The sequence below is a fragment of the Miniopterus schreibersii genome (genome assembly GCF_964146895.1).
Source record: "Miniopterus schreibersii genome assembly, chromosome: 18".
Classification (NCBI taxonomy): Eukaryota; Metazoa; Chordata; class Mammalia; order Chiroptera; family Miniopteridae; genus Miniopterus; species Miniopterus schreibersii.
Window position 1 is genome coordinate 1,964,723 of NC_138121.1, and position 21,578 is coordinate 1,986,300.

A 21,578-nucleotide genomic window follows, 5' to 3' on the forward strand; every position below is an offset into this window, starting at 1 on the left:
TCACGAAAAACATCTGAAAGAAAACCCAGGCTCCAGCGCTGGAGGAGGGACGGGTTTCCTTCCCCTATTTCCCGCATTTCCCCTCTGAGCTCAGCGTCACAGGGACCCTCGCCCTCAACTGCAGGGTGACAGGGTGAACGAGTCCCCGCTGACCTGAGCCCCGCGGGCCACAGGGACCCGCGTCTTCCCGAAGCTTCTCCAGGGCCCGGGTGACACTGTCCGAGGTGAGGAGCCCACGGGGAGGGGCGGGGGGGCCGAGGGTGCGGGAGGGCCCGGGGGAGGCTCTGACAGGGGAGGACGGGCCCTGGGCCCCCGGGAAGGGGCGTCTCAGGAGGCCCCGGCCTGTTCCTGCTGCATCGGGGACAACAGCCCGGCGCCTGCAGAGGCTGCTCGCCGCCCGCGGGCTGCTGAGCTGACAACCCCCTGACAGCAGGACCCCTCCTAGGGCCCACCCTGTGCGTCTGTCTGTCCTTCCTGGGGCACCGTGTCCCCTCCCCCTGCACAGCTGAGCCAGAGGGAGAAGACACCATGACCCCCACCCTCGCGGCCCTGCTTTGCCTCGGTGAGGGGGCAGGAGGGGAGGGGGGCGCTGCGCTGCCCGGAGACCCCAACACCCAGGAGGCTCGCGGGAGGGGGCTCTGCTCAGGATCAGGGCGGATCTCTCACAGAAACTCTCTTCCAGGGCTGAGCGGGGGCCTGAGGACCCCAGTGCAGGCAGGTGAGTGTGTCCCCAGGTGTCCCAGGTTTCACTCCTCCCTGGGGACAAGACACCACCCCCAGGCAGCTGGGGAAGACCGAGAATGGATCTGTGTGACACATGGGTGACACCTGAGACGGAGAACTGGGGATGGGCTGGGAATATCTTCTGACCCAGCCTCCGATTCCCTCCAGGTCCCCTCCCCAAGCCCACCCTCTGGGCTGAGCCAGGCTCTGTGATCCCCCGGGGGAGCCCTGTGACCATCTGGTGTGAGGGGACCCGAGGGGCTCAGGAGTATCAGCTGCTTAAAGAGGGAAGCCAACTGCCCTGGAACAGACAGAAGCCACTGGAACCCGGGGACAAGGCCAACTTCCCCATCACACAGATGACAGGGCTACTTGCAGGGAGATATCGCTGTTACTATCTCAGCTACACTGACTGGTCAGAGCCCAGTGACCCCCTGGAGCTGGTGGTGACGGGTGAGAGGACACTCAGGGGTCCCAGCCTCAGGCTCTGCCCTCAGGAAGGGGGTCTGCTCTCAGGGTGTCCCCCTCCCACAGCCCAGGCCTGGGGGTGAGGGAGGTGTGACCCCATCTAACACACTGTCCCCTCCTCTCCTAGGAGCTTACAGCAAACCCAGCCTCTCGGCCCTGCCCAGCCCCGTGGTGGCCTCAGGAGGGAACGTGACCCTCCAGTGTGGCTCAGGGCAGGGATTTGACAGGTTCATTCTGACTAAGGAAGGAGACCACAGGCCCCCCTGGACCCGAGACTCACAGCCACAGCCCAGTGGGGAGTCCCAGGCCCTGTTCCCCGTGGGCCCCGTGACCCCCAGCCACAGGTGGACCTTCAGATGCTATGGGTGTGACAGGTACAGGCCTCAGACGTGCTCACAGCCCAGTGACCCCCTGGAGCTCCTGGTCTCAGGTGAGTCCCGTTACTGTCCCATCCATGGACTGAGATGTCAGCCAGGTTATGGGCATCCTTGCTGGGAGGGGAGCCCCATGTGAGAGGATGAGGGGAGGGGAGCACAGGGGCTCCTGGGTCAGAGACACAGAGACAGTGAGACCCGGGGGCCCGGACAGAAGGGGGCTTATGGGAGGAGCGGCCCCTGTAATTCAGGTCCGGTCTCTCCAGGTGAGTCTCAGAAGCCGACCCTCCTGACCCAGCAGGGCCCCATCGTGGCCTCTGGACAGAGCCTGACCCTCCAGTGTCGCTCTGATGTCGGCTATGACAGATTCGCTCTGTCCAAGGAGGGGGGACAGGACCTGCCCCAGAGCATTGTCCTGCAGCCCCAGGCTGGGCTCTCGCAGGCCAGCTTCCCCCTGGACACTGTGAGCAGCTCCCCCGGGGGCCGGTACAGATGCTATGGTGGACACAGCCTCTCCTCTGAGTGGTCGGCCCCCAGTGACCCCCTGGACATCCTGGTGGCAGGTGATGAGCCAGCGGGTTCAGTCAGGGACCCAGGCTCTGCACAGGCCACGCTGGGGCGTCTAGGTGCTGAGGCCAGAAAGAAAGTGCAAGGCCCAGGGAGGGAGAGACAGAGACAGGGGATGGGAGGGGACGGGTGACTCAGAGGGGACAGAGACAGACAGAGAGGAGGGTCCTCAGAGAGAGGCCTGGGGACTGTCAGGTCAGAGCAAGGTGGGCAGGCGGCCCTCACCCTCCCTCCCTCTCTCCAGGGCACCTGCCTGACAGACCCGCCCTCTCGGTGCAGCCAGGCCCCAGGGTGGCCTCAGGAGACAACGTGACCCTGCTGTGTCGGTCACAGAGCCCGAGGGACACTTTCCTTCTGTCCAAGGAGGGGACAGCCGATCCCCCCCTGCGTCTTAGATCAAAGCACGGAGCTCAGCCGTCCCAGGCAGAGTTCCCCATGAGTCCTGTGACCTCGGCCCACGGGGGCACCTACAGGTGCTACAGCTCAGTCAGCACCAACCCCCACCTGCTGTCCCAGCCCAGTGAGCCCCTGGAGCTCCTGGTCTCAGGTGAGGGGCCCTGACCCCATCTTTCTGAGCTGTCAGCTCCTGGTCCTGTCCCCAGAAGAATTATGGGCTTAAAGGGGAGTGAGGGTCTCCAGGGATGGTCACCCAGGGGACATCTACCCCTCCCCTTCCCTGGGTACAGGAGGTGACGGGTGGGCAGTGGGAGGGTCTTAGGGGGCCAAGCACAGAAATAGGAGGAGTGTGAGTGGGGTGGGGACTCCAGGGTCAGCCCCAGGCTCTCACCCCTTCAGTCCTCCTTCCCCGGACCCTCTGGGACCCCCGCCCCACCCACAGGGTCCATCTCCACAGCTGATGAGCCACTGGGTCCTCTCTGCTCAGAGGGGCACAGAGCACCCCAGGGCCGTTCTGAGTCCCTCAGAGGATCTAATGTCCCCCAGACACTTAAGGACAAGCTTGTGTCCCAGGGGGGCTGGCAGTTGGGCAGAGATTCCAGGGGAACCGCAGGGCTCCAGGGCCTCTGAGGACTCCCCCTCCCCCCATGATGTCAGGTTTGCAGAGGCGTGAGGCAGGTGACAGGTGGGCGGTCATGGCAGAGGGAGAGGTTGGGGCCCAGGCTGGGGGAGAAGAAGGGGGGCTCAAGTGGGGAGATGCAGCCCCACCCCTCACCCCCATCCTGACCCCCAGGAGGCTCTGAGGATCGGCCCCTCCCACCCACAGAGTCAAGCCAACAGAGGGGTGAGGGGCTCTGTGGGGAGGTGGTGGGTGCGTCCATGGGGGACAGGGGCTGAGTCATGTGGGGGTCCAGGCACCTCTGGAGTCGCTGACTTGGACACGCCCCTCCCCGTCTGGGCCTCAGTGTCCCCAAGTGGAAAGGACAGAATCGTGGCCCAGATTCAGGTTTCCTGTCAGTTCAGGCGCTGACCTCCTGGGAGAGGGGGCCTCACAGGGAACCCCTAGGACGTGATGTTAGGGGGACTGTCCCCTCTGTGACAGAGACTGTGACACTGTGCAGGGAGGGACAGGCAGGACAAGGGTCCGGGGCATCCAGGGCCTTCCCTCAGCTCAGGCTCAGCTCAGAGGAGGCCTCGGGGTGGGGGGGGGGGGGTGAGACCTGGTCCAGTTCTGGGCTTTGCTGCTCCTGCTGTGGGGCCAGGGGGGCCCTTCTCCTCTCTGAGGGTGGGGTTCGTGCCTGGTCGTCCCTGGTCCCATCTGCCCACAGGCTGCTGTGAGATGAGGTGACATAAGGGGCCTCACAGAGCTCAGGAGGCAGAGCCCCCAGCCCAGGGCCCTGCAGGGTGGAGACAGATCCCAGGAAGGACACGGACTCCACCCCACACCCCTGCCCCTCCCGAATCCCTGCTGTGCTGGGGAAGGGTCATAAGGAGGGACCCTCAGCTCCCGGTGGGACAGGAACAGGCCCCTGCAGATGAGGGGCCCAGAGCACAGAGCTGGTGTCCCCCTGGGGGAACATGAGGACAGCCCAGGGAACCCATAGCCCGGGTTCCAGCCCAGCCCTGCCCCGTCCCTGCTGGGTGACCTGGGCCAGGTGACTAACCTCTCTGAGCCTCAGTGAAGGGGGGGTGGGGCCAGCACTCCCTGGTGCACCAGGTCTGTGAAGTTAGAGATGAAGGAGGACCCAGCATGTGCCTCGCACACAGTAGGTGCTCATTAAATGTCATCACTGGCTCATTCATGATGTTTTGAGGGAAAGAGGGGCTCCTGACATTTCAGGTCTGATTCCTTTTCAGAAGACCTCCCCAAACCCTCCATCCGGGCCGACCCAGGCTCCATGGTCACCAAGGGGAGCGCTGTGACCATCTGGTGCCAGGGGTCCCCGCAGCCTGCTGTCTACGCTCTGTATAAAGAGAGGGGCGCTGAGCCCTGGCTGACCAGCACCCCACAGGACCCCAGAAACAAGACCAGCTTCCTCATTGAACCCACGCACTCACAGCATGCAGGGATTTACCAGTGTGCCTATTACAGCACAGGGGCCATGTGGTCGGAGAGGAGTGACCCCCTGACCCTGGTGGTGACAGGTAAGGGAGAGCCCGGGCCCCTCCCCACTCGGCTCCCACAGGCACAGGGAAGGGAGGGTGGCCTCAGGGGGACCTCACCCCACAGGGCACAGCTGGGGCATGTGGGGTGACCGCCCCCCTTTAACACGGAGCCTTGTCCTCCCCCAGGAGTGTACAGTGCACCCTCCTTCTCAGCCCGCCTGAGCCCTGTGGTGGCCTCAGGGGGGAACGTGTCCCTCTCCTGCAGCTCACAGTCCACATCGGGCACTTTCCACCTGCTGAAGGAGGGAGGAGCTGACCCGCCCAGACACATGGAATCGGAACCGAGGGCCTCTGCCGGGGGGTGGTGGGCTCTCTTCACTGTGGGCCCCGTGAGCGCCTCCCACGGGGGGACCTACAGGTGCTATGGTTCCTCCAGGTCTTACTCCTACGTGTGGTCAGAGCCCAGTGACCCTCTGCACATCGAGGTCACAGGTGAGGGACAGGCCCCTGGGCAACCCCATCTGTTTCCTGGGCCCAAAATCACTCACCTGAGCTGTGTGCCCAGTGGAGCCCTGAGGTCACGGGGGTCAGTGACACTGGGCTCTTGGGGACAGAACCACAGGCGGGAGGTTTAGGGAGTGACCGGGGAGAACTCTCACTGCAGCCACAGTGGGCCACGCGGGGGTGTCCCCTGAGTGCCACCGTCCCCTTCTCCCCAGGAGTGCACAGGGAGCCCTCCCTCTTGGCCCAGCCAGGCTCCCTGGTGCTGCCTGGAGACAGCCTGACCCTCCAGTGTCGCTCGGACGGCGGCTTTGACAGATTTGCTCTGACCAAGGTGCAGAGGTTCACCCCCCCGCAGCGTCTTGATGGGCAGCACAGCCCCAGCTTCCCTCTGGGCCCTGTGAACCGAAAACACGGGGGCCAGTACAGATGCTACAGTGGACACAACCTCTCCTACGTGTGGTCGGCCCCCAGCGCCCCCCTGGACATCCTGGTCGCAGGTGAGGAGCCCAGCCCTGCTCCTGTCCTGACTGTGTGCCCAGGGCTCTGGGCCCAGGGTCCCCTTGGTGATGGGGTCCAGGAGAGGGTCCTGGGGCAGAGGCTCAGATGGGCAGAGGTCTAGGGGGAGGGAGGGAGAAAGGGGGAGGGAGGGGCATGGAGATAAAAGACACCCCCCCAGGGGCTGAGAGGCCTGAGAGGGGATCACAGACAGCCTCAGGACAGGGTCCCTCAGCTCAGGGTCAGGGGCATGAGGGAGGGGGTCACTCTCTACACATCACAACCTTCCTCCCCCCAGGAATGTACCCGAAACCCTCCCTCTCAGCCCAGCCGGGACCCTCAGTGCCCTGGGGAGCTGATGTGACCCTGCAGTGTGCATCTGAGACCCGCTTCGATACCTTCCACCTGCACAGGGAGGGGTCACTGGACCCTCCCCAGCACCTTCGTCTGCAGGGCAGGTTTGCACACTCTCAGGCCAACTTCACCATCAGTGCTGTGACCTCAGGCCATGGGGGGACCTACAGGTGCTATGGTTCACGCAGCACCTCCCCCTACCTGCTGTCACACCCCAGTGACCCCCTGGAGCTCAGGGTCTCAGGTGAGGAGCCCCAGCCCTGCCCTTTGTGTCCTCATGGTCAGTTCAGAACCTGTCCCCAGGGGCCCTTGGGCTGGAATGGCAGTTAGGGGGTCATAGGAGGGGCAGCCAGAGGGCACTCACCTGCCAGAGGGATGGAAAAAGCCAGAGCATCTCCCATCCCCGCCTCACGTCATCCTCAGCCCCGAGGCCCAGACTTGTCCCTGGTGGGCAGAGGGAGGCTGGAGAGGCCTCGGGCTGACCAAAAGGGGGAAAGGCCAGAGGGAGCCCATCCCGAGCCCTCCAGGCTCCAGCCCTGTGGCCTCAGCCAGAGAGACCAAGATACTCTTATCTTGGTGACTAGCAGAGGCCGTGGTCCCGAGAGAAAGAATCTCCCCACTCAGGCTCCGCTTGTCTCCCAGGGAGACTGGGGTCCAGGCAGCGATACTGGGGGACCGCGGGGCTCCAGGGCTCTGATGCTGGCAGGTGACGGGTGGGGTGGTCATGGAGAGGGAGATGCTGTGGTCCCACCCAGGGTAGGAGGAGCCAGGCTGAAGTGAGGAGAAGGCAGCCCCCACCCCCACCTCCCCTCACCCCCACCTGCTCTGAGGGCCAGTCCCCGCACCCATGGAGCCAGGCCAGCAGAGGGCTGAGAGTGTGGGGAAGTGGTGGGTGGGAGGAGCTCAGTGTTGGTCTTGGCTCAGCCACTTCCTAAATAATGGCCCGAGAAAAGTTCCCCCTTCTCACTGAGACCAATTTTTCCAAAGGCTGCTTGGACATGGTACGTGCATGCTTGTGCATGTGTGTGTGTGCATCCGTGTGTGTGCGTGTCTGTGTCTGCATGTGTTGGGGGCACAGGCGCTGTGTGAACTCTCTTCCACAAGCTTTCCTTCAAGGAGCAGCCCGGGAGTTGGGGAGAGAAGCCACACCCCTGGTGCAGATCCCAGCTGGGCTCCGTCCCACCTTGGGATCTCGGACAGGTGGCTCAGCTCTCCGCCACCTCCCTCAAAGGGACAGCCCTCAGCACGGCTGGCCCTGGTTAGAGCTCAGGCAGGACACAGCCCTGCCCCCTGCCCTTCCCAGATGCACACACCCCATGTGCAGAGGCCCCATTGTGGGGGTAGGGGGTGGATCTGCACAATGGGAGATGGATCTGGGCTGGGATGAAATGGTGGTGACTGAGTTTGGTAACAGGTCTCTGCACTGGTGTTCTACCTGGAGGCTACAGGGACAGCATAAATAATAATGACAATAATCATAATAATAGTAATACACAAGGGAACCCAGTCCTGGGTTCCAACCCCAGCCCTGCCCTGTCCATGTTGGGTGACCTGGGGCAGGTGACTAACCTCTCTGAGCCTCAGTGAAGTGGGGGTGGGGCCAGCACTCCCTGGTGCACGAGGGCTGTGAGGTTAGAGATGAAGGCCGGACCCAGCATGTGCCTCGCACACAGTAGGTGCTCATTAAATGGCATCACTGGCTCATTCGTATCACTCGTGCCCAAGGTCTCAGTTGGAACCTGCCTGTCCTGATCGGGGTCTCAGTGGCCCTCATCCTGCTGCTCTCCCTCCTCCTCTCCCTCCTCTTCCTCGCCCTCCGACACCGGCGTCAGGGCCAACGCAGGACGTCGGGTGAGTAGGGAACAGGGGACCTGGGTCCCAGGGGGGAGAGGGGTCAGAGCACCTGCCCAGGAAAACCTAACAGATGGAGAAGGTCAGTGAGGAAAAGATTTCTCCAGAACCTCAGGTCAGCCAGTGTGGAGAGAAAACATCTCACGTGCACACACTTAAGGTCACGCCCCATCGTCTCCCCTCATGACACACGAACCACCCACAAGTGCTGAGGTTCCCTTCTTTCCTGGGGAATCACACGGGGAGGGGCCTGACCCCCCAGGGCTGAGACTGTCCCCTTTGACCAGCCCAGAGACAGGCTGGTGCCCAACCTCCTGCAGGGACCACAGACCCTGAGCCCAAGGACAGAGGCCTGCAGATCAGGTAATTCCTGCCCCGGAGACCCCCAAACCCCACCTCCTGTGGCCCCTCTGCCCCTAACACTCCTGTCTCCCCCCAGCTCCAGCCCAGCTGTGGACGCCCAGGAAGAGCCCCTCTGTGAGAGGAAGAGACAGCTGCCCTGGGGGGACCCGGGCTTTCAGGAGGCGATGGGGAGGGTCAGGCGGGAGGGTGTGGGGTCAGGGTGAGAAGGGCTGACATCCATCTTGGGTGTCCTGGTGCCTCACCTCAGCCCTGGGTTAGTGTCCCACCTGGGAGCTGGCGGGGTCTGCAGCCGAGATCTCGGGGGCCCTGCCAGGAGACACACCCCTGTTCTGCCCCAACAGATGCTGCCATGAAGGACCCAGAGCCTGGGGAGAGTGTGGAGCTGGACCCTCAGGTGAGACCCCTGCTCCTGTCCAGGCCAAGGACCTTCTGTTGCCCAGTTTAATCCAATGGACCCTCCCTGTCCCCACCTCACCTGGTTCTCAGCAGTGTCCACCCTGACCTCTGCTGGGCACCCAGGTCGTCCTGCTGTGCATCACTCCTCCTGGTTTCCTGTGACCTCACAGCCCCTCCTGCATGGTCCCCTCTGCTGGCCCCTTGTCCTCTGTCTGACCTTGTGCAGCCCAGGTCTCAGGAGGAGGCCTGAATAAGTGAATCACCTGCAGGTCCCAGCCTCCCCTTCATTCATTCACCCAGCAGATGGGACGGGCTCCCTGTTTACCGGCTCCACTCAGGAGCCACTGTGCAGCTCCACCCTCCTCGGGCTCACCTGTGGGTGGGAGACACCATGCAAACAAGCAGACAGTGTCCTAGAGGGCAAAGTGCTGTGACGGAAAGTAAGGCAGGAGGAGGGGACAGAGTGCATGCAGGGGACACAGAGAACAGCAGGGGCAAGTGCCCTGAGGCAGGACACGCTTCTCAGGAAGATGGGCCATGAGGCTGGAGCCAAGTGAGCAAGAGATGGTGTTAGGGTAAGAGTCAGATCCTAGAAGCATCCAGAGGCCCCAAGGCCTAGGGAGTCCCTGCAGATTCCATCGGGAGAGTGACCTCATCTCTTTGAAGTGAAAATCATCACCTGGCCACATGTGATAACTGCTGGAGGATTTCAACAGTGGAGTCCAGGAGACGCTGTTTGTCTCACTCTCTCCAGCAGAACAGGCAGGACGAAGACCCCCAGGGAGGGATGGACGCCCAGGGGAACCACTCAGGATCCAGACTCAGGCAGGGAGTGGCCAACTCGCCTTCCTCTCTGCCAGGGGGATTGCAGGACAGGAAGGGCAGACAAGCAGACAAGGACAGGCAGATGGACAGTGGGTCCCATGGTCTCCAGACATCCAGGCTCCCCAACCCCAACCACGTTTCATCCCTGTCTCTCTCCCCCTGCTCTAGGCTGCTGCATCCGACACCCCCCAGGAGGTGACCTATGCCCAGCTGAACCTCTTGGCCCTCAGACGGGAGACAAGTGTACCCCCTTCCTCCCCGTCAGAGGAGCCCCCAGATGAACTCAGTGTGTATGCTGCTCTGGCCACCCACTAACCCAGCAAGGACCCAGACCCCACACTCCAGGGAGGGGTCCTGCAGGGACCCCAGAAGGCAGAGGGGCTGCCCCCATGGACATTCAGCTAGTGAGTGACCCCTGCCAGCCTGGAAGCCGCGTATGCCCCCAGCAGCTCCTAGGACCTTGTGGATGTTTGCTTCCAAGGACTTAACATTACGCAGCAGATCTACAGCCCTGCAGGGACCCCATGGAACTAGAATCAAGGCCGTATTTCCACAACTGATGACCTCAGGCTGAGGGAAGGCCTACTGCCCAGCCAGTCACTGTGAAGCTGGGCTGGGTCCTTTCTGACCACAGAGCACAAAAGTCCCCAAACAGGACTAACCACAGGGCACAAGGTGCTGCAAGCATAGGGAGGGGTTGCTCAATTCCAGGTTTCTCATTTCCTGAGACCCAGCCCCTTCTTCCCCTGCCTGATGCAGTTTCTCAGCAAGGAAAAGGGAAGCCTGCTCCCTCCTGCCCAGGTCTTCATACTGCAAACCCAGGGGAAGGGGCGCCTTTTGATAGGTCACTAATCCCTCCTCCACTTCACTTCAATCTTGAGAATTGGGAATCTGCCCAACCACCCAGTAACAAGGTGTGAAATGAGCCTGTAGACCTTTAAAATTCACCAGCAACCTGAAGTGGATGGATCCAGATCAGCTGCCGGCTCCCGTCCTCCAGGGTACCCAGAAGACTCCTAGCCAGGGACCAGGGTCAAAGGGCTGGAGGTGGGAGCTGACCCTGACCTCCACTGGCTACTTCCTCTGCGTGGAAGCAAATGCTCAGCATTCAGAAATTCCTTCTGGTGTTTATTCAAAATGCTTGTCTTTAAACCTAACTGAAATTTAAAGTGATCTGCTTGCCAATAGTTATCAGGTTGTGATTCCAAGAACCTTCCCCAGAACAGCCTTGGTCTCCCTGCTGTGATGTTAGTGGTGTGTGACTGTTTTGTCCACTAGCCCAGGCCCCACCCTAGGAAAAGGAACCGCACCTACAAGCAGTCACAAGTATCTAGTGATGGCTTCAGCAGCACATCCTAAAACTGGACAGACAGACCAGCATGGCCAATGGGCAAGGATGACACACAGATCTGTGAGGCAGTCCCAACTTTTTGACGAACAGTAACTAGACTTTTAGGGGTGATAACTCTGTAGTGTACATAGATGCTGAATTATGTTGTACACCAGAAACAATAAAAGCCCCACAAGGACCTGACAAACCAGGTGACCAGGCCCTCTGTGCAGGAAGCAGCACTGACAGGTGTGAACTAGCTCCAGGTAACCTGGAGACCAGCCCAGCCCGCCCTTCCTCCCTTTGCAGGGGCTGCACGTTCACAGCAGGGAGGGAGGGAGACGGAGCAATAAAGACCAGCTGCAAGGTATTGATGTGTTTTATTATCTGACTGGAAAACTGGACACTGCTAAGTGCGGGGCGAGGGGGCTAATCCTCCTCCTCGTCGTCCCCAGCCCCAGCCCCGCCCTGGCCCTTCTTGGCGTTCTTCCTCTTCACTCGGCCTGGACGGCCACCCCCATACGGGGACCGGAGAGAGAAGTCGATGTGCTTCTGAGAGTCTAGCCGGACAATGAAGGACGGGATGTTCACCACCTGCTTGCGGACCCTGGAGGGGGGATGGCAGGTCAAGAGGGAGTAGGGCCCCAGCCCGGACAAGGCACTGCTCCCCTTGCCTGTGCTCGCAGCTGACAGGTTCGGCGCTATAGCTGTGCTCACAGCTAAGGCAGCAGTGCCTCCTGATCTCAGGGCCTCGGCCCCATCTAATCCGTACAGATACTCTGAGACAAGCGTCTCATTTCAGAGGGGAGGGAGACTCAGAAGTAATCACACAAGACCACAGGGTGAATGAGGTGGCAGAGCATAAACCTAAAGCCTGACTTCCAAATACCCTGACTGTGCCAGACACTGAGCTTCCTTATCCTGCAGCTCCTCTGTCCTGGAAGCAGCAGCCCAAGGCTACAGTTGGTTCTATGAAGTTATTTCCAACATGAAATGTGACTGAGGCTCTTGCCCATGGGCCACAGGGCTAGGGAAGGGCTGAGGCAGCAATTCCGCAAGCAAACATCCTGCCCACATACTGCACAGCTCCCACCAAACGGTGCCCGATTTACAGAAAGGACAACCAACACCCAGAAGACGACCCACTGGCCCTGACTGGTCTCCACTGCACCAGCTGCCACCCTGAGCCAGCACCTGTGCCACATCAGACCCTGGACTGTGGTCAACTTGCCAGGTTAACGCCCACAGTGCAAGAATGCAAGAGGATCAGAGTCTGGAATGACTTCACAAGTGGGACCTAGAGACGGCAGAACCCACCCAAGCCAGCTGAGGCCCAATGACTTCTCTCTCTCAACTGGGGGACACCATAGCTGTTACCTGTCCAGCTGCCCGATGCCTGGCAGAGGACTTCACAAGGTGTACGGCTCAAGCCGCAGTGACCCTTGCGCTGGGCTATGAGGGGAGGTAAGGTAGCTCCCCACGAGCTGTTTGTAGGGTTCAATCTATACCCTCAAGGTAAGCTCACACCTTTGTCACCTCCAAGAGCTGCACAGGAGACAGGAATAGGCTTAGTGAGAGCAACCTTCAGAAGGTACTGTGGTGCTTCAGGGAGCCTGGCAGAGGTGGTACCTGATGTGACGCTGGCGGATTAGCACGCGCGCATGGTGGATGGACTTGGCCAAGCCCAGCTTGAAGACCTGGGTCTGCAGGCGCCTCTCCAAGAAATCCTCAATCTTCAGGCCCAGGATGTAATCCAGTTTCATCTTGCCTTCGTCCAGCACACCAATGCGGACAAGGCGCCGCAGCAGGGCATTGCCTGGCGAGGAGGAAGGAAGCATGAGCCAGGGTTCTGGCTGACCCCACACTTTATGGGTTCAAGTCCCCCACCTCAACAGCTCCACATCCTACTGATCAAGATGGTAGTACATAGGTGGACGTACTAGCTAATGCTGACATAGGACTCAATGCACCAGCCACTGTGTGGCTCGTGACCTTCACGCAACCCTAAGGCAGGTTCCTATGCTATATCCATCTCAATAGGGAGGGCAGGTGACTACATACAGCTGTGTTCTCATCTAGAAAAAGACAGCCTTCCTCAGAGTTGTCAGGAAAAAAATAAAGAGAAAATGCCTGTAATGGGCTCAGCATTCACCTGCAAGACTAAAAGCTGCTGTCATCACACTATGTACAACTCCCATGACAGAGCACAGGGGTAAGAGCTAATGTTCTGGAGTTAGAAAGTCCTGCCAGTTTCACAGCACAGGCTTACAGCTAATTATTACCTTGACACTGAGGTAAAAGCCCCAAACTTTTGTCCTTACAAAGGATTAGTTTCACTTTCTAAGTGGCTCTTAGCATCTTTTGTTATAGCAAAACAAAACTCAAGCAAGCTCCAGAAACAATGGACCTACATTTACTGGATGCTTCCTCACCATCCAGGAAAGCGTGAAGGAAAGCTGACTTTGTGGGCACTTCAGTGCCAAAGGGGCCCTTGTCATTAAGGTGCCAAGCAAGCACTGAAGTGCCTTAGTTTCTGATCTGAAACAGATATATACCTGTCCTTAAGCTGTTATGCGCGTGGAGTTTACACTGGTCAGTGCCTGAATGAACCACCTAAATGTTGGCTGCTTAAGAGTTAGTCTTTTTAACAGATGACAGTCAGGGAAGCGTCTTGCCCGAAGTCACACACCCTAGCGGGAAAGGTTGGATCTGAAATAAGGTGGGGCTATTCCAGTGAGGACCACCTCCAGTGGCAGAGCTCCCAGGCTCCCCCTCCCTTTCCTGTGGCTAAATGGCTTCATTTACTAGAAAGTGAAGGTGCTGACTTCCCCTTGAAGGTTCCATTTCTGCCCTGGAAAACCACAATCCTTGGATACCTGCAGACCACGTATCATCCCTGTGCCACATGCCTCATCTAACCACAGACGAGTAAGTTTCACTGTGACTAGCTCTGAGTCCTGACACCAGAAACAGCTGTGTCACCCAGCCGGCGTGGCTCAGCAGTTGAGCATCAACCTATGATACAGGAGATCAACGTTCGAGTCCCAGTCAGGGCACGTGCCCAGGTTACTGGCTCAGTTCCCAGTAGGGGGCGTGCAGGGGGCAGCCGATCAAGATCAATGACTCTCTCATCATTAATGTTTCTATCTCTCCCTCTCCTCTCCTTCCACTCTCTGAAATCAATAAATACACTTTTTTTTTTTTTTTTAAAGGAACAGCTATGACCCGCTCCCTACAACCTCTGGGATCAAGTCCCACCCAACCTCCAACATCCATCAGGGAGGGGATTGTGGGACTTGCACGAGACTGTCAAAGGGAGGCCTCTCTCATCATTTGTTCATCTGTAAGAGAAACAGCACTAGCCACTCCCTACAAGGCTGCCGTACAGGTTAAATAACATATACGAAATCCTTAGAAAAAAAGCACTTAGCCAGTTCCTATAAAATATAAGGTATTTTAATATCACTGTCATCTTACAACCTGAGAAGTACTAATAAAAACTTGAGTGTGATCATGTCAATCTTCCATTAACTTCCCATCTCAAAGTAAAAAATTAAGACCTAATGCAAGAGTCTAAATGTTCTTCCCCGTGACATCCACAAGTCCTCTCTTGTTCAGGCCTTTGCTAAATGTCACCTAAATGTCCTTGACCACCCTATTTAAGCAGGTAAATGGACACAGCCAAGCCCCCTCCCCAAAGACGTTTCCGAAACTTCAGTGTCTACTCCTACCACCAGCAGAACCACTTTGTTACATTATACAGCTACAGCCAGGCGCCCCAGCTTGGTCGGTATTGTTAGTTCTAGTAAACAGTAAATTAAGCTCCAATGTTTGAGTAAAACAAAGTCACACACATGCAGGAATTTGAATCCAGACCCACTTTTCCTACCTTCCCCACGATTCCCATTAAACACCAAGTTAAAACGCTGGCTCCGCTTGTTCAGTTTAACACCGCTCATCACTGGGCCAGCAGGCCTAGAAAAACCACAGCGGCCCCGCACCTCATGGCTCTCCTGTGGGCTCCCGTACACACCTTCAAACAGACGCCGTTGGTCTTTCTCGTCCAGCGTCAGCAGCTCACGGGCAGCCTTGCGGATCTTAGCCAGGGTAAATTTGACCCTCCAGACCTCACGTTTGTTCCGGAGCCCATACTCTCCTGCAAAAAAAAAAAGGGGGGGGGAGGGTTGACGGGCGAACAGGCTGTCCCACTGTTAGTGCAAAAGCGGGATTGGTGGCTTCGGAATACACAAAACTCTTCCTAAACCATAAACAGTTCTTAAAGAGGGAGGGGGACAGCGCAAAACTAGAACAGCTCGAGCACGTGGCCGGCCTCACTCACGCGCTCGCCTTCCCCAGCCCCCGGAAGCCGAAACCCTGCCGTGGCCGCTCACCTATCAGCTTCAGCTCTTGGTCGAGGCGGGATTTCTCGAAGGGTCTCCGCGGGGTCACATACGTCTTGCGACAAACCCAGCTCCGGGCCACCGGCATATCGGCTGAGCTCGTCCGTGTGCGCCTGCGCAGGAGAAAGCCGAGCGTGAGGAACGCAGGCGGCGCCCGCGCGGTCCCACAACTACGCTAGAATCCCGTGGACCCCAGAGCAGATCTCGCGAGAACCTTCCCTAAAGCTTCCGTAACGCGCACCACTCCACAAACGCGTAGCCGTCCTGTCCAACCACCGTCACCCCACCCACCCCCGCCCAACCTCGTCACCGAGTCTATCCGAGTTCAGAAGGCCCGCGCGGCCTTACAACCCGCACGCGGACTGGAAAGCACGCCAACCCAGCTCACCTGAGCGCAGCGCCGGGCGACTGAGAAAGAGGAGCGCACGCGCAACCGCCGCGCTTTTATAGCAACACCGCCTCCCGGTTACGTCATCACGCGCGGCGCACGCCTGCACCAATCAGAAGAGACGTTGGCGCGCTGTGGAGACCAGAGGCTGGGCGCGCGCAGCTGTAGTAAGTCGAGGCGGGTTTCTCGCGGCCTGACTGGGAGCCGGGGCACCCGCGACCCGACAGGTGGGCCCGGGGCGGGGCCTACGTCCAGCCGGCCACCCTCGGAGTCGGGCGCGCTGCTGGAGACGTTACCGCCACCCTCGCTAGACCGCCGCCGGCTCCCCTCTCTGAAAAGACCCCCTCGGGGGCTGGAGCTTCGCGGACTCACAGCCCCTGCCAGAAGCAGCTCTTGGGTTCCGTGAGTGACGACGGCTTCGTGTTTCCCATCAGAATGGCGTCGCCGCGAGCACAGCCAGCCGCCCGCCTGCCCTTCCGAGCCGGCGCTCCCCCGAGGAGTGAACGCCGAAGCGCGGGGTCGCGGGTGGGCGCCCGGCCGAGGGGACACAGCCCCGCTCCCCATTCGGGCAGGACTCCCCGTTGGCCTCCCTCGGCTTTTGCAGGCAAGGGCGGGGGACGAGCCGGGTAGAAATCCGGCCAAACTGCCTTCCCAACTGGCTGTGGCATGGGCACCCCTGCAGCCTGCTCCGCGCCGCCGGCACGGTTGGGGCGCCCCAGGCGGCGCGCGGCGCTTCCCCGCTGCTAATTTGCATGCCCGGGACTACGGGATGCGGGACAAGTTTAAATACGCTTACTTGCCATTTCTGTCTTTCATGAAGTGTCACGGTTGTGGGCCCACTGTTTAACCACGTTTTGTTTTTGTTTTTTAAATATATCTTGATTGATTTCAGAGAGAGGAACAGAGAGAGAGAAACATCAATGATGAGGGATCATTGATCGGCTGCAGCCCGCAACCCCGGCATGTGCCCTGAGTGGGAATCGAACCCCAGCTCCTGGATCCTAGATCCATGCTCAACTGCTGAGCCACGCCCGGCTGGGCCCACGTTTTCTTACTGTTGGGTTTTAAGAGTTCTTTGTATATCTTGGACAACAGTCCTCCATCAGATGTGTCTTTTGCAATATTTTCTCAGAGTTTTTCGTCTTAATGAAGTCCATCTCATCATTCTTTCTTTCATGGATCGTGCCTTTGGTGTTGCATTAAAATGTCATTGCCAAATCCAAAATCAGCTAAGTTGTTTTACCAAGACAGTAAGAAAGAAAGGAGTTGGGGGTAGAAACTGAGGAAATAGAGGTAGAAACTTTCAGGCCCAGAATTTTTACTGCATGAGTGTATTACAGTCATAAGATATATGTGATAAAACAAGACTACATATTATTTCCATATATGTATAAATATTGGAAGTCAGTACTGATAACATTCTAGTAATTTAAGCAGAAAGGCAGACACATATTTTATACCTATGTGTTTCAGCTTTTGTAAAAAATTGTGGAATATGACATACATATAAAAAAAGGATCTAGAATATAAATGTAAGGTACAAAAAATAATTCTCAAACACTTAATAAATACCTGTCGGGCCAAGAAAAACTACCCCACCAGTTTCCAGAGGCCCAAGAGTGCTTTCTGACATTACCCTCCCCACTCCAAGCAGCAACACTCAGCCCCTTCTTCTCTTCATGCTTTATTTTTATTTACAAATGTATCTGAAATGTTCCATTAAAATCTTTTCAAAAGGAAGTTTAGCACGGTGGGAATAGCTCAGGCTTTGTTCAGAGTCAGAAAGACCAGGTTTTAAATCCCAGCCCTGCTACTTACTAGCTGTGTGAACTTGGGCAAGTCATTTCCCCTCCTCCAGACTTTTCCTCATCTGTAAAAGCAGATGCAAATGGCCACACTTCCTAGGACTGTCCTAAGGATTCAAATCACAAACTCCATATTTATTCAACAAGTTTATTGAGACCTAAGCCCTGTAGAAAATAGAGATGAATCAACCCCAGTCCTCACTCTCAAGAAGCTCACAGTTTGGAAGTAGTTAACTACAATAACATGGCCAATAAGTGCTTTGAAACAGGAAGGGATATAAGGATGTAGTGTTTATAAACCTGGAATCAAAAACTAACGGTAGGGAGAGGTAGGAAGGTGTTCTAGCCTCCCACGCAGAGATGAACTTGGGACTATCTAGAAAGGTTCTTGCCACAGACGTAGCCACACCCCGTAAGTCTCTGGAGTTCACTGCAGGCTGGCCCACTGCAGGGAGGTGTAGACCACCTTACCATCAGGCTGTGGAGAACAGAGGAGCAGTGTTTTTCTGACACTGGTTCCAAGGCGGCCAGCAGAAACCAGGTCCTGGAGTGGGATGGGATCCCCAGGAGCCCAGCACTGGGCAATGTAGTGGGCATGGAAACGGAGCGGGTCACCTGGGTGAGGAAAAGACATGCAGCAGTTTCCATTGGCACAGGCTGTAAGACAATGGGATGCCCACAGATAAGAGACGGGATCATTTTAGCAATTACTGTACTTTTAAAACAGATACCCTTAGCCCTGCCAGTGTGGCTTGGTTGGTTGAAGCATCGTCCAATACACCAAAAGGTGGCCAGTTCGATCCCCCATCGGGGCACATGAGGAAAGCAGGCAATCGATGTTTCTCTCTCACATTGATGTTTCTCTCTCTCTTTTTCTCTCCCTCCCTCCCTTCTTCTCTCTAAAATCAATTAAAAAACAACAACAGATACCCTTAGACCCAGATATTCATCTTCTCGAAATTTTTCTCGAGAAGTATAGAAGCACAGTGGCACTAAAATCTACCTATATACATCACCCAGTGCTAAGACTCTTGCCTCATCTGCAGAAGACTTAGTGGACAGTCTCCAGTCAGTAGCTAAGCTCTGACTACGAGGTAGTTCTACCTTTTCACAGATGATTTTCTGCAGATTTTTTTAACCTTTTATTTATTTTCATTTTTCTATTTATTGATACTGATTTTGAGAGAGAGGAAGGGAGAGAGAAACATCAATTCGTTTGTCCCACTTACTTATGAATCACTGGTTGATTCTTGTATGTGCCCTGACTGGGGATCGAATTTGAAACCTTGGACTATGCTCTAACCAACTGAGCTACACAGTCAGGGCCTTATTTTTTTAACCTTTTAGTTATGCAATAAAGGCACCATTACTATAAATTCAAAAATTAACTAATTCATCAAAAGTCCCTTTACCTACACCTGATGCAAATTCCCTTCCAGAGGTAACCATTGTAGTTGGGCTGGAGTACATCCTTTCATGCCTTTTTCTACTTTCTTGATAGGATTCTCTTAGTCTACTTAGTACTCCATTTTATTCTAGGTTTTCATATTCTTTCTCTAGAGCCACAATTTTAAGGCTACTTAAATAATGTGTATATAACTACATAACAATATAAAATATGACTTACTTTGTACTATACACATTTTCTACAAGCTATCCTTTTTTCCCCCTTTGGTCACTTTTTAAATAAATGTACATGGATCTATATCAATCTGACCTCAATCAATGGTGTTTCTCTGACAGCTAACAGTGATGTTTAACCACTAACCCATTAATCATCATTCTGGTTGTTATCTAACTTTCAAATACTATAAGGAATCCTGCAATGACTATTTCTATGTTTGGTATACATATCTAAGTATTTCTTAGTGAAACTTCTAGATGGAAATAAGTGTTAATAAAATTTACTACACTGCCCTCCAAATAAGCTTGGGTTCCCAAGTGTTTCCTGTCCTTCCATGTGTTTCTGACAGTGAGAAAATGAGACAAAATGGAAAAATGCAGAATGTGGTGGGATTGTGAAGAAAGGGGCAGCAACTAGAGGTCCCGACCCAAACTTACCAGGATAGACCAGGAAGTCACCCCCGAACTTGCCAGCAGCACTAAGGAAGAAACCTCGCTCCCACAGGTCTCTGTAGATGCTGTAGCGCAGCTCATGGGCTGGACGGCCAGCATGGGGCCAGTCCTTGGACTGGACACGCCAGTCCAGGGGCCTAGCCTTGATGGGTCGAGGCCTAGCAGTGGCTAGCTGGACCAGCAGAGCAGACCTCGGCAAGGGGGCCACCCCATCTGAAGGCCCTGGTTGGGAAGAGGAAGAATCTGGGGGAGGTAAACCCAAGAGTTTAGTGAATCCATCCCCAAGGGATACCCAAGCCCTAGAGTCCCAGCCAAAATTCCCCAAAGATCTCTGCTCCTTCCCCTGGCCCCTGGACTCCAACTCCCACCTTGCTCACCTGCTTCCTCCTGCTCTCCAGAAGCCTGGTTAGCATTGGCCTCATTCTCTCCAGCTGCTTGGTTCTCAATGGCCTCTTGGCTCTCGCTGGTCCCTGAATCCTGTTCCAGCTTCTGCTTCTTGGCAGCCTGGCCCTCTGCAATCTTCTCTAGGAGCTCCTGACGACGGGTCTCACGGGCCTCAGCGGCCAGGGCGCTTTGCTCCTGGAAGCCTTGCTCTTGCTGGCGCTTGAAGGATGCCAGAGCCTGAGAAGTCAACTTAGCTGGAACCTCAGGATCCAGGTATGCCCTCCCCTAGGAAGCCAGGAGTCCTGACTCCCTGACCCTTCCCAACCTCGGGACCCAAACCCGGAGATCCCAAGTGTCCCACTTCCACATTATCCCAGAATCCAGGGCTCAGAGACGCCTCTTCTCCCGCAGGTCCAGGGAGTTCCCGCCCCCAGCCCGCCCCCTTACCAGGCTGTGTTGGCGGGGATCCGGGCGCGGGGCGCTGACCAGGGTCACGGCGCCGATCTCGGCCAGGAGCCGCGCCTCCTCGGGCATCAGCAGCAGCGGGAGGCCCAGGCGCGAGTTCTGGCGGGGCCCGCGGGGCAGGGCGCCCACCGTGCGGCCCCCTACTCCCAGGCGCTCCCGCAGCGCCTGCACCGCCTCGGCCCCCCAGACCAGGGAGCGGCCGTTCGCCACCTCCACCACCAGCATCCTCCTGCGGGAGCGGGGGCGCCAAGGTCACGGACAGCGCGCCCAGAGCGCTCCCACCACCTCGGGGGTCCCGGCGAAGCGCCGCCCCTGGGCCTCAAGGGGCGGAGCCTCCGTCGCGCCGCTTTTCGCCACCTGCCCAGCCAGAGGGCCACTGGGCCCCGCCCCTTGGCGCCGGGCTCCGCCCCCTGGCGGTCCCACCGGGCCGCGGGGACGCCCGAGAGGAGGCCCCGCCCGTAGCCGAGTGGTCCTTCGGGCCTGGGCCTGCACCGCCGCACCCACCAACACGCCCTCGCGCCTCCGAGACAAGCCTCCGAGCGGAGCCACGCCCCCTTGGAGAGGCCCGTTTGCACCGTCCTCTATCAAAGCGCGCGTCTCCCTTCGGGAGTCTCCGTCAGGCGCCGAGACCTCCCGAGGCCAAGGCCACGCCCGACTCCACAGCACGAGGCTCCCGCCCCGTTCCGAACGGAAGCGGTTCCGCGTTCGGGAGTTCTCGGGTCGACCGAAGGAAGAGCCACGCCCCTTTCCGAATATAAGCAGTTCGCAGTTCGGGCGTCAGTGGTTCCCGTCAACCGGAAGTCCGAGGCCCCGCCCCTTCCTGCCGCCAGGGCTCCCCTCGTTGGGGAGTCCCCGCCCCACGGCCGAACCCCACGGCCGGAGGCTCCGCCCCCTGGGCACCCGCCGTCCCTTTTCCGCTCGGGCAGGCTCACCCCACTCGTGGGCGCGTGGTCCGCCTCCTCGCTCCCCTTCAGAACGTGGCTCCGTCCTCCGATAGAGCCGACTGGTCACCTCGTGAGCACCAACCTCGCAGTCCTGGCGGAGCCACCCCCTACGTAGCGCAACGCACGCTGCTTCCTCCACACCACCGCCCCCCACCGGCCGAGGCCCCCGTGTCAATTTCGTCACGCCGCCACCTCAGCAGAGCGGGAAGCCTGGGACCCGCCCAGCAGGGCCGCAGCCCCGCCTTTCCCCTGAAGTGGAGCACCTTGGCCCCGCCCCCTGAGCCCGCCCCCTCCGCCGATTTCGTTCCGTGGCCTGCGCGCGCTACCCTGGCCCCGCCCTCCTTGGCTGACGCAACCCGGGGCC

General features: G+C 57.8%; 3 protein-coding genes across 8 annotated transcripts; 1 reads left to right on the forward strand and 2 right to left on the reverse strand.

The window, feature by feature from the left end:
* Window positions 1–77: 77 nt before the first annotated feature.
* On the forward strand, window positions 78–11,023 carry LOC308548540 (paired immunoglobulin-like receptor B). Of its 3 annotated transcripts, none has more exons than XM_081120162.1 (17): window positions 78–224; window positions 431–562; window positions 683–718; window positions 892–1,176; window positions 1,319–1,621; window positions 1,832–2,128; window positions 2,377–2,679; window positions 3,322–3,372; window positions 4,386–4,673; window positions 4,821–5,126; window positions 5,354–5,635; window positions 5,932–6,231; window positions 7,713–7,838; window positions 8,126–8,201; window positions 8,278–8,315; window positions 8,543–8,595; window positions 9,591–11,023. In XM_081120162.1, the coding sequence occupies exons 2-17, from the start codon at window positions 529–531 to the stop codon at window positions 9,735–9,737; spliced, it is 2,925 nt and encodes a 974-aa protein (XP_080976288.1). In that variant the 5' UTR covers window positions 78–224; window positions 431–528; the 3' UTR covers window positions 9,738–11,023. The 3 variants fall into 3 exon arrangements, with proteins under 3 accessions (XP_080976288.1, XP_080976287.1, XP_080976289.1); XM_081120161.1 differs by having other exon boundaries at window positions 434–562; XM_081120163.1 differs by lacking the exon at window positions 9,591–11,023 and adding an exon at window positions 8,721–8,770 and having other exon boundaries at window positions 434–562.
* Window positions 11,024–11,115: 92 nt separating this feature from the next.
* Window positions 11,116–15,616, reverse strand: RPS9 (ribosomal protein S9). The gene is made up of 5 exons (XM_081120207.1): window positions 15,541–15,616; window positions 15,144–15,265; window positions 14,786–14,908; window positions 12,382–12,568; window positions 11,116–11,359 (listed from the first exon to the last, which is right to left on the reverse strand). Exons 2-5 carry the CDS (start codon window positions 15,238–15,240, stop codon window positions 11,182–11,184), a joined length of 585 nt encoding a protein of 194 aa, XP_080976333.1. The 5' UTR covers window positions 15,241–15,265; window positions 15,541–15,616; the 3' UTR covers window positions 11,116–11,181.
* Window positions 15,617–17,479: 1,863 nt separating this feature from the next.
* Window positions 17,480–21,578, reverse strand: TSEN34 (tRNA splicing endonuclease subunit 34). Of its 4 annotated transcripts, none has more exons than XM_081120011.1 (5): window positions 21,203–21,578; window positions 20,253–20,499; window positions 19,799–20,042; window positions 19,407–19,664; window positions 17,480–17,960 (listed from the first exon to the last, which is right to left on the reverse strand). In XM_081120011.1, the coding sequence occupies exons 2-5, from the start codon at window positions 20,493–20,495 to the stop codon at window positions 17,773–17,775; spliced, it is 933 nt and encodes a 310-aa protein (XP_080976137.1). In that variant the 5' UTR covers window positions 20,496–20,499; window positions 21,203–21,578; the 3' UTR covers window positions 17,480–17,772. The 4 variants fall into 4 exon arrangements, with proteins under 4 accessions (XP_080976137.1, XP_080976135.1, XP_080976138.1 ...); XM_081120009.1 differs by having other exon boundaries at window positions 17,480–18,002; XM_081120012.1 differs by lacking the exon at window positions 21,203–21,578 and adding an exon at window positions 20,775–21,074.